Below are 12,285 nucleotides of genomic sequence, written 5' to 3' on the forward strand. Positions count from 1 at the left end.
CGGTAGCTCCACGCAACAGGCAGCATTACACCACTATATCATTTATTGTTATGTTTTATTGTTAAATAATGTATATTATTAGAAATGTAAAAATCAATCAGGTAAATTTTGAGCGAAACATTGACATGCAAAATGTTCATATAGATGTATGTTTCATGTAACTCACAGCTGACCAAAGAAAAACAGCAGCCTTGTGTTTAACAAACAATAAAGTGTCTACTAAGTGCATTTTTTAGTATATTCAGCATTTCTATTCAGAGTTGAGAGCTAGGCACAGCAAATATTATGACCCAATCACTTCCCTAGCAAAAGAACTATTATTTTTTGAAAACAAAAATTTTCTGAGCACAATTCAACTTCTGCAAATAATTCAAAAAGGATTCTAAAATGTTTTTGAAACACGTTTTGTAATTTAACCTGATTTCACCATCCCGAATAATAAAGGTCTTATAACGCTTTGGAGTATTAAGTAAAACAAACAAACAAACAAACAAAAACCTGGGAGTGAAACCAAATGACTGTCACATTTGTAAAACAAATAAACTAACAACCAAAAAAGACAAGACAGTCAGGAACAATGGATTTTAATAAACAAGGATTTATATAGAAAAATAGTTATTTATAAGCAGAATGAGAGTACTTTTTTAATGTTGAAAATTCACTAATATAATTATAAATAAAAAAGAAAAAACAATGATACAGTGATAAGATCTTTTCTACACAGACTGACTGACGTTTATTCCCCATGTTTATTGAGATGGACTGGATGCAGGATGGATATATTTCAGCTCCAGTGTTTACTATATCTCTAATGAAGACAAGGTCTGCAATGATTCATTCATTCTTATATTTTATTACAACCCTGACAGGATTTCATTAATGAATTGACGAACAGCAGAAAAGCTTGGATTGGTCAGAATGACAGAAACACTGAAGGAGTAGGTATGTGGTTGGATGATATAGCTCTGACCACTAGGTAAGAAATCATTGAACTGAAATGTTCTCATGGTGAGGAGTTACGGACTTACTAAGACACACTGCAGATTTTCTGATTTTTTCATTCAGGTATTGGGGATATGGAGAGTCCAACACTAAAACAAGAACTTTTTTTGAACGTTTGGAACCGGGCTGATTACCCTGTAATCATAAGTTTATTTGGATCTCTTAAAACTAAAACAGTAAATTCAATTTCCATGTAAATCTGTGTGTTGCCTGCTTTTCTTTTATAACCTATTTTTGTCATTCAGGTTTGTTTTAGGAAAGGGTACAGATCTTACAGCAGTGCTGTGTAATTATGAATGTAAATGTGGTTTAATCATTTTGTTCTGTGATGACAAAATTACTCAGGTTACTCAACGATAATCTGCCCTTCTTTTGGTGTTCTTCTCTATCCTTTCTTTTTCTAATTGTTTTTAGAAATGCTACAAGTTAAAGGAACACCTGAACAGTAAAACTGAACACCTGAGGAAAGAAACACATGAACAGCTTGATTCCTGTAGCTGCCATGTATCTATGATACCGTATTGTAAAGCATAACATTAGTACAATATACTGAACTATTTATGAATTCATTAAGAATGGATTCAATTATTTTATTCCTTACTTAAACATTATTCTGGCTATTTATTAAATTTTAACTGCATCTAAATAATGAAAGTGTAGCTCAAAACTCCACCAAAGAGACCAGCAAATACAGAGACATGATACCAGTGACAGTGCAGGCAAAATAAATTCATATGACTGTTGCTTCCTCTATATAGCTCTCATTAATTTCAATGTAAGGACATATGTCACTTCTGCATTAAAGCCTTCCTGCTCTAAATGTATTCTTGGAGTGTCAGTTTCACCCCCACATTGATCACACTTGCTCCCTGTTTCATGTGTAAAAAAAAGAGGAAATAGGGTTCTATTAAAGCAACAAGATGTACAGTCCTTTAGGTAGTGTTCCTTCAGGCAGTCACTGGGAATGTAGTTTTAGACAATTATATACTGGTAAATTTAGTTTATAAGGACTGATACCTGCAGCACTGAAAGATCACGATTACTGTAAAGAGAACAATGGAGATGAGTGAGGAGATTTATGCAAATGCAGAAGAAGCAAATGATAGAGTTAATTCGAACAATAAAAAGCAATCACATGAAAATGTTGAGGACAATTTGCAGACCCAGAGGGCCAGAAGCTTCAAGCAGTCTGAGAGCTCAGGTAAAATACATTCACCCTCAGCTATATGTGCATGTACTGATCTGCTGACCATCCAGTAAAAATAGAAATTTGTAAAACAAAATTGTAAAATTAAACTAAATGAATTTTTTTTTTAATATTTTAAATCAACACTATGTTATTTGAACTGAAAGCAACAATCAAACACACACACACACACACACACACACACTAATGACTAACTAGATTCCAGAGCATTAACACTAGGAGCGAATAGCTGTCTTATCACACAATTCTATAAAGGTCATTATACATAGTAAATACTACAATACAAAAATGGTACAGTTAATTGTTGAATTATTAGATGCACTTCATGTCTGTATCTGATCTTGATTAGCAAGTACACAGCTGAATTATACTCCAGTGTAGCCATCCTGTTTCAAGTATAAAGTTTATTATCATGTGCAAAAAGAGTGCTTTAAGTATCTATATACAGTGACATTCTTGTACTACCCAGACAAGGTCCAAAAATTATATGCACATAGAACAATGTGTGATAGTCTACCATTTTCTGTATGTTTCTAACTGATGTGTTGAAGAGTTCAAGCTCTGTAGAAAAAAGAATAGTGCTTTTCCTATCTCTTTCTCTATCTCTCTCTCTCTCCCCTCCTTAGAGCATGTGAGAATGATTGGCATCTAGTACCCACTTGTTAAACACTTGGTATCTTCTAGGAGAATGATTTTTATTATTTTTAAAGATGGTATTGAAGAGCTAAATGCTGTGTTGATCCTTGTATCTTCTGATGCAGACATGAACAGTTTTAGGTCTATGTTTGTCCTGAGAGACAGAGTGTCCACTCGCACTTCCTTCAGATAAGTAGAGTCTACAGTAATGTGATGTCGAATTAAGTTAAGTTGCCTTTATTTGTCACATGTACATTACAGCACACTGAAAAAAATGATTCATTGAATTTACTCAATTTTTTTAAGTTAAGTGGTTGCAATCAATTTATTTTAGCTACATTTAAATAAATAAATTTAGTTCACTGACTTTGAACTAAATTTATTTATTTAAATGTAGCTGAAATAAATTGATTGCAGCCAATTAACTTTAAAAAATTGAGTAAATTCAATGAATCATTTTTTTCAGGGCATAGTGAAATTCTTTCTTTGCATATCCCATCCTTAGCACTTTTGGGGTTAGAGCACAGGGTCAGCCATGAAACAGCACCCCTGGAGCAGGGTGGGTTGGGGGCTTTGCTCAAGGGCCCAGCAAAGGCAGCTTGGCGGTGCTGGGGCTTGAGCCCATGATCTTCCTGTCAACAACGCAGAGCCTTAACCACTTGAGCTACCACCGCCCGTAGATAACCGTCCTTATATGGGCTTGCTGGCATGCTCTGCTTCTTCACATGAAATCCATAGCCAATAGATTGGTATGATTTCCCACAGGGCTTCAGACACTGCTTCTGCAAGGAGCGGTTATCTTGTTATCTTCTTAGGGAATCAGTTTACATACACGACCTGGTGTAGTCTGAAATACTTGGGTACCTAACTGGGAAACAGTGAGTATTAAAATAAAACTGGGAGGGACTTTACATCATATAAAGAGCAGATTGAGCAGGTGGAAGTGGGAGGTCCTATATATGTCCTTCAGTGGGAGAACACTGGTCAAAATCAACTTAGCAGCATTGTCCTATTGGCAAGCCACTAGTATACATTGATCCACTGCCAAGCCTGCTAGTGGCCTGGAGGCCTGAATGTTTCTCTCCCTTTCTCTCTCTTTCTCTCTCTCTCTCTCTCTCTCTCTCTAAGAATATGCATTTCTTATTTAAACTAATATGCAGAAAATTTCATATGTAATATTATAATATACATGTGCCTTTTGATACTTCATAAACAGAAATGGTTTCAATTGAATATGTTTTTAAGTAAGAATGCTTTCAAAATATATATTTTAATTGTTTATTTTTTATCAATTTACAAAATGCAAATTAAGCAAACAGAAGAAAAACATAAAGCACATTAACATTAGGTATGACTACCCTTTAGCTTCAAGCCAGCAAAAATTATTATACTTGCACATTTGGTACACTTGCACAAAGTCAGGATCAGAGTCAGGTGTATGATTAAGCAATTAACAGGTTCTAATGATCATCAATTTCACATGTAGGATGACACACAGTCATTATCTGAAACAGAAACAGCTGTATGGCAGGCATAAAACTGGGTGAGGAACAGCCAATCTCTGCTACTAAGATGAGGTTCTGGAAGACATTTCATGTCACAGGTCACAAACCATGGTAGACACAAGGTAGTTATACTACATCAGCAAGGTCTCTCCCAGACAAAGATTCAAAAAAAGACTGGGGTTTCATAATGTGCTGTTCAAGCCATTTTGAAGATACACAAAGAAACAGGCATGTTACACAGTGGTTGGCCAACGAAAACTTAAGGCAGCAGATAAAAAACGCATCATGCTTACTTCCCTTTGACATCAGAAGATGTCCAGCAGTGCCATCAGCAAAGAGCTGGCGGAAACCAGTAGGACTGGTTACAGCCATCTACTGTCTGGAGAAGTCTGGAAGTGGTCTTCATGGAAGAATTGCAGCCAAAAAACCATTCCTCCAATGTGGAAATAAGGTTAAGCAACTCAACTATGTGTAAAAATATTGGAGCTGGGGTGTAGGAAAATTGCAGAAGGTGCTCTGGCTGTATCATGAGGCAGGTTGTTTGCTGAAGTGGTGGAGAGTGGTACAATAATGAGTGCATGCAGGATTTAGTCTGCCTTGAGCTCCTGATCAGTCGTCCCGCCTTCACTTTGGTTCCGCCCTGCCCTGAATTGCACTGTTCACTGGAATTTGGACTACTGACTGTATTTAGTTGCTGATTCTGCCTGCCTGGGTATTGCTCTGTCTACTGGAATTTGGATCATTGGACTGTGCACTACTTTGTTTACTGCCTGCCCTGCTCCCCAGGTTGTTTTTTATAAATCCAAACACAATATATATATATATATATATATATATATATATATATATATATATATATATATATATATATATATACACATACACACACACACACACACACGTGTTTTCCTATGTACATCTCTGTACTACAGTGGACCGGACAACTTAATACACCGAGTTAACCTGATCACCTATCTCCTCATTATTAGTGCTCTGACCGGCACTCAGGGGGGTCCATTCATCCACCATACAAGACATTACAGTCCTTATGCTCCACAACATATTAACAGTTAATTAAATATAATAACAGTCGTTAAATGTTCAGCATGAATGTAAGGCAGGATAAGTCCTGATCAGGAGTGGTAGAAAGAGTAGAACAGAATATATTGTTCTGGGTACAACTGAGAGGAAAATATCGCTAATATGTGGTTCAAACTGGTTTTAGGTAATAAAGAGGGTGACATAAAATCTCTCTGTTCTAAATGTGTAAATGATATGAAAAGGCATTTCTCATTAGGAGGAGAGGCCACAAGGGGCTGGTGTTACAGACTGACTGCAGTGTGTGTGCTGCTGCTGTGTGTTCTCCTGCTGACTGCCACCACCGTACTGGGGATCAAATTCAACATCTTGAATACAGAAAACAAGCAGCTACAAACCAGTTACAACAACCTGACTAAAGAGAGAGACCAGTTACAGACCAATTACAAGACCCTGACTAAAGAGAGAGACCAGTTACAGACCAGATACCACACCCTGACTGAAGAGAAAGACCAGTTACAGACCAGTTACAACACCCTGACTACAGAGAGAGAGAAGTTACAGAGGGATAAAGAAGAAATCCAGAGGTTTTCTAAAATGGGTGAGTAATACTTACCATAATACAATACCTTAATAATTAAATTACCTAAACGCAGAACCATGGAGCTTATATAGACTCCCTGTTATTTTAAGTACGGAAAGATTTTTGGATGTTTTTTCTAACATTTTTTCTAACTAGCTTGATAATTTGGTCTGATTTCACCATCTGAACAGAATAATATTAATAAAAACCTTTTAACCGCTAACAAATGTTCACGCTGGTGCAATGTGATTGATTAAATATATGCAGGTGTACTGCTGTTCCAAATAAAGTGAAGATGTATTAATATGAAGCAAGTGTGTATGGAAACCAGCTAGAGTTCAGGGGATTGTGACGTCTGGTGGTTGTAGGGAACCTGTGATCTGTGACTGTCACGTTTGTAAAACAAACAAATATACAAACAGTCAAGAAACAGTAAGATTTTAATAAGCTATGATTGCTACAGAACAATAATCACTGTGATGAAGTCTTTTTTGACTGTAGTATAATTTTAAACTTGAGACTTAACTATTTTTTTTCTTCACCATTTTTATTGAAATGGTCTGTATCCAGGATGGATATATTTAAACCCAAGTATTTACTACATCTCTAATGAAGAGAAGACCTGGACTGAGAGCAGACAGGACTGCAGAGGTAGAGGAGCAGACCTGGTGATCATAAACAACGAAGAGGAAGAGGTGAGAGAGAGAGAGAGAGAGAGAGAGAGAGAGAGAACTGAGAGTTTCTGTGTTAATATTGTGCTGCTATAGATAGACAATTCATAGAGAGGAATAATTCAAAGTTGTATATTGTTCTCTTAATCCCAGGAGTTTCTCACAACACATCTGGGCAGCAGAGAGGCTTGGATTGGTCTGAGTGACAGAGACAAAGAGGGTTTGTGGACATGGGTGGATGGTACTCCATTGATCACCGAGTAAGAGACTTATATTTATCTGTGTTTATTCCCAAATCTCTTACCATTTTACAGATCAGTAGAAGTATCAGACAGTTCACTGCTGACTGATTTTCTACAACCTTGAACTATATGTTAAGATAATGTCATTCACTTTTATATTCTCATGACAATAATAAAAATATAATTGCTATGGTCATTGAGGATCTCAGTAAACAAGTGAATTTTATTTAAAGGTGTGGAATTTAAGGTTACTGAACTTTGATGTGTTTTTAAACCTCTGCTTTACAGCTACTGGAAAAGTGGGGAACCGAATAATCTTGGTGATGAGGACTGTGCAGTGATTTGGGGCAATCTGCAAAAAAAGGGCTGGAATGACCTTCAATGCTCGACAAAGTTATTATGGATCTGTGAGAAGTTATTATGATTTAATTATAATAAACAGTGGAACAGAACAGTAAAATGATATTCACAAATCAAACAACATTTTTGGACTGGTTCAGTTTGAGTTTTATTCTGTGCAATGCTTAAAAATGAATGTTTAAATATGCTTTTATTGCTTGTAATGCCTAAAGATTAAAAAGTACAAAGATTTTAAAAATAGATTTTTATTCTTTTGTGCTTGCATTTAATTACTGGATCATGTAATAGTTATACTTTTGGAGTAGTTCAGATTCAGATTTAATTTTAAAAAGAAATTCAGATTTAATGTTAAAAAGATGTTTAAAAATGAATGTTCAAAACAAAGAATATAGAAATTAAAAATGCTTTTATTGTATGTAATGCCACCAAAGAAACAACAAAGATTAAAAAGTTGATTTTTATTCTTCTTTGCTTGCTTTACTTTATTCTTCTTTGCTTGCTTTGCTTGAAGCATTTTCAGCTTCAAGTCATTATTTAAAATACTGCCAGATTACATTATCCTATAAATATGGCAATATGTACATTGAAATATGTATTGTACATGTACTAAAAAGTGTAAACACATGTACTGCATGTTTACTAGGGATGCAACAATACAGTTAACCCACGGTTCAATACGTACCACGGTTATTACCCTTGGTACGGTTTTCGGTTCGGTTCGGATGGCTTGGCAAATTAAAGGTTTTTTTCCATTATTCTTTGTTTAGGTGACAGGAACAGTAAGTATGCTAAGAAGAAAAAACTGGTTTTAGTTGCAATTCTCTTTATTTTACTTACACGCAAAAACATGATGAAAGTGTACTGAAAATAGTGAGGTATAAAAATTAGCGCTTGTAATGACTTTATTACAGGAGACGGGTTTGGACGGCGCTTTTTATTCCCAATCCGCTCTGTAATGACCAGTCACGGTGAGATAACTCTCTGTTACCCCCGAGCTCCAGCTATCTGTTATTAGAGCAAGACCTAAGTTATTAGAGAGAGAGAGAGAGCGAGAGAGAGAGAGAGAGAGAGAGAGAGAGTGCAAGTGTGAGAGAGAGACAGAGAGAGAGAGAGAGAGAGAGAGAGAGAGTAAGTGTGAGAGAGACAGAGAGAGAGAGAGAGAGAGAGAGAGAGAGAGAGAGAGAGAGAGAGAAAGGTTGAAATACAGACAGCAAAAGATAGAATTTGGAGATGATGGCTCTTAAAAGTGCCTTTGGGTTAGAGAGTTGGCTTAGCAGCTGACTGACTGGGCAGGAACAGGATCTGCAAGGGAATAATAAAGAACAGTGTCATTATGAAATGTGTGCTATCTATGTTTATATTTACAGTAAGTTTGAATAGTTTACAAGTGAGCGAGTATTAACACAATGAGGCGCGGCCTGATGATGTTTGTAGTCTAATTTAGCGCCTTTTTAAAGTCACGTAAATGCTTTTAAAAATCACCAGTGAGACACTACCTTGTGTAAATGATGTTGTAGAATAAAACATGAACCTCTGCAGTAGCTTCACAACAATGATGCTTGTCTACAAAGCCAAAAATGAAGCAGCACCCTCTTACCTCAAAGCTCTTATCACTCCTCTCAGTGCACCACACTGTACTGTGTTTGCTGCTGCTGTGTGTTGTCCTGCTGACTGCCATCACAGTGAAATACAACAAACTGAATAGAGAGAAAGACCAGTTACAGACCTGTTACAACAACATGACTAAAGAGAGAGACCAGTTACAACACACTGACTAAAGAGAAAGCCCAGTTACAGACCAGATGCAATTCTCTGACTAAAGAGAGAGACCAGTTACAGAGGGATGAAGAAGAACTCCAGACGTTTTTTAACATAACTCCATAACTAATAGTTTCATTCCAAATATGTCTAAAAGCAGAGCTATGGATCTTTTATTCACTCCGTGTTAATTCAAACACTGACAAATGCTAAGATGTTGTTTTTTTCTAACACACTTGGAAATTTAGTCTGATTTCACCATCATGACAGAATAATAAAGCTCTTCTAATATTCTAGAGTGAGATGGAAGTGAACTCAGAAGTATAGGAATGTTAATAAAAAACTGTTAAATGCTAACAAAAGATCACACTGGTGCAACAAGATTGGCTGATTGGATAATTGCTTGAAGGTCCCGGTGTTCCTAATAAAGTGATTACATCAGTCATTGTATACATGCATTAATATGAAGCAAGTGTTTATGGGAATTGTGATTGCGCCTTCTGCCGGTTGGAAGGAACCGGTGTGACTGGTACATTTTTAAACAAAACAAAACAAAACACAAAAAAGCCAAAACAGTCACAAAACAGCCCATTGCATGTACATTGTATTAATTAATTGTATTAATAGGACCATGTTAATCCCAAACTGATATGACCTTGTTCATAAAAGTACTTGCTGCTTCTTCCGGACTTCATCCTCCTTTCAAAAGCAGTGCTTGACCACAACCCAGGACTTTCAGCACCGCATTCATTAACAAGTTACCCTAAGCTCTTGACCTGTCATATGGTTTCAGGATGTTATAAGGTATTGGAGAAATGTTTCAAAATCCAACATTTCAATATATCAAAGAACTTTTTTCATATATGTTTTAGTTCTGTCATTTTAATTGCAAACAAATTCTTACAACACTCTGGATTATTAAGTCAAATTAAAAATAAATAAATAAATAAATAAATGAATAAATGAATAAATGAATAAATGAATAAATGAATAAATAAAATAAACTTGAAGTCAAATAAAATGTGCAGGGATCAAAATCTATTAACCACTACCAAATGATCTCACTGGTGCAACATGATTGAAGCAAGTGTCTATGGAAATCAGCATAAAATTCAGGGGATCATGACCTCTAGTCTTTGGAGGGAACCTGTGACTGTGCATTTTTGGCCACCCTCTGGCAGAGGTGGAAAAGTAAATGTCTTTCCACCCTGTATGGTTGTTTATTTGTTCTGTTTGTTGTGTTGTTGATGACCAGATTATTCTTTTGGTTTTGTGTGGTTTGCTGGATTTTGTGTTTGCTGCTCATAGTTGCTTGCTCCATCATTTCTCCTATTTTCCTTCATTGTGTTTTTTCACCTCACCCATATGTCATCCTGAGTGATGTCAGTGCTCTGAAAAAATATTCTAACATAGAATCAATTAAAAATTGATCTTAAACAGTAACAGAATTTAGTTTACAAGAAGGAAACAGTGTCAAGCTTACCATAGACTTAATGTGCTCAAGATTCTCAGAAAGTGTCTTTTCAACTGCCTCTTTCACTGTTTCAAAAAATTCCAGAAAGCAAGCTGTTGATCAAGTGTTGAAGAAGGTGACTGTGAAAAGAAAGGAAATCCACTGGGATTTTAGTTACTGATAAAAAGATACAGTAATCCCCCGTTTATCGTGGGGGTTACGTTCCAAAACCAACTGCGATAAACGAAAATCTGCGATACACCGATGCCACCCCAAATGCTTTTTTTAATTGTTTAAGCTGTTAATGACCCTCCCACACTCTTTAAACACACGCAGAAAACATTTGCAAGCATGCCAGAAGACTTAGAAGGTGTTGAGCGTATGGGCGACATAATAGGGTTTGCAGAAAAAGTGTCAAAATACAGAGTACACGGAACACCACCAAACACTCGGGACAGTGACACACAAAAAACGATAATTGAACCCCGATATAGCGGGGGATTACTGTATTCAAAACCAAAATGAAAGTCCTCTCATCATTTTGCTCACCCCCAAGCCATCCTAGATTCCTGTGGTGTTTTTAGAAAATTTTAATATTGCTGTAGTGTCCTACAGAAACTGAAAGAGCAAGAAATGTAAACATGACCAACAACAAATGAGTGAATACTTAGAAAAATAGAAAAAAAATATGTGTCTTCACATGTATCTGTCCCTGTGTCTTCAGCATTTTGTCTCTCTGGTCTTTCCATCTCTACACTGACAATCACATTTATATTTACTACACATAAATCTCTCTCTGGGTCTCATTTCTGCTGCTTCTCTCTACCTGTGTTCACTCTCCCACTTTTTCAGTCTCAGATTTGTTAATCAGGTCTACAGATCAGTCAGTTAGTTAATCAGCTTCCTCTTCTTTTCTCCTTCCTCGTTAGTTTAAACAAATATGTTACATTATTCTGCACTAGGATCCACTAATAATTGAGTTTAAAACATCTGTGGCACCTTTTGTTTGTCTTTCATAGTGTTTTATTGCTACCAGCTGATGGAGCGATTCACGATGTACACTTGTGTGCGCCTGTATCCCGCATGCGTATGTGCTCTCATGCCAGGAGTTACCACCCTCTTTACAGAAGTTTGGTCTAGAGGAGCCGCTGTGTTCACTGTTCAACATCTTTAACAACTGTACATCAAGTTTTACCCAACTTCTCAGCTCCAACCGCTTCTCTGCTCTCGCTGCTGCAGTTACAGCTCCTCTGTCGCTACTCCTCCTTTTGCCCGAAATATGTCCAGACGTCTGGGAGTGTAAATGTCCAGCTTTGAGAAAAAGGTTCACTCCAGATGAATTGTGGTAATTCTTTTGAACTCCTCTTTGATCTGAAACAAAAAGGTGACACACAAATTTCCATGTGCATTACTGTAATATTCACAATAAGTCACTCATAGGCAAACCTAACACAAATCAGCATTACTCAAGAGTCCTACAATACCAAATATAATTTTCACTACATTTTGTCTAGATCATCCTTTCAGGGCTAGTTTAGTTTTTTAGCAAAAATGTCAAAATGTTACTACTACAAATAAGTAGTGAGTGATTTCATTAACTGTAGACAACAAATCAGCTAATGAGAGCTAATGGCCCAGATTTACCTGAGCTTCACAGAAAAGAGCAGGCCATCTCTCCATGAAGTCCTGTACGGCAGGGGACTTGACCACTTCTAGTCTTCGATAGGAGAAAGACTTGTCCATTTTTTCATCTGTTATCTTTTGCCCGATAATTGCCCATTTTGTATTTTATCCTTTGCTGCCAGCCATATAAGCCATTTAAAGAACCTG

General features: G+C 36.5%; 1 protein-coding gene across 1 annotated transcript; it reads left to right on the forward strand.

The window, feature by feature from the left end:
• Positions 1-1,955: 1,955 nt before the first annotated feature.
• Positions 1,956-7,676, forward strand: LOC131349234 (CD209 antigen-like protein A). Its single transcript, XM_058384756.1, has 5 exons — positions 1,956-2,203; positions 5,648-5,989; positions 6,542-6,666; positions 6,796-6,902; positions 7,173-7,676. Exons 1-5 carry the CDS (start codon positions 2,059-2,061, stop codon positions 7,306-7,308), a joined length of 855 nt encoding a protein of 284 aa, XP_058240739.1. The 5' UTR covers positions 1,956-2,058; the 3' UTR covers positions 7,309-7,676.
• Positions 7,677-12,285: the final 4,609 nt, after the last annotated feature.

This window comes from Hemibagrus wyckioides, linkage group LG29 (genome assembly GCF_019097595.1).
Source record: "Hemibagrus wyckioides isolate EC202008001 linkage group LG29, SWU_Hwy_1.0, whole genome shotgun sequence".
NCBI classification, from domain to species: Eukaryota; Metazoa; Chordata; class Actinopteri; order Siluriformes; family Bagridae; genus Hemibagrus; species Hemibagrus wyckioides.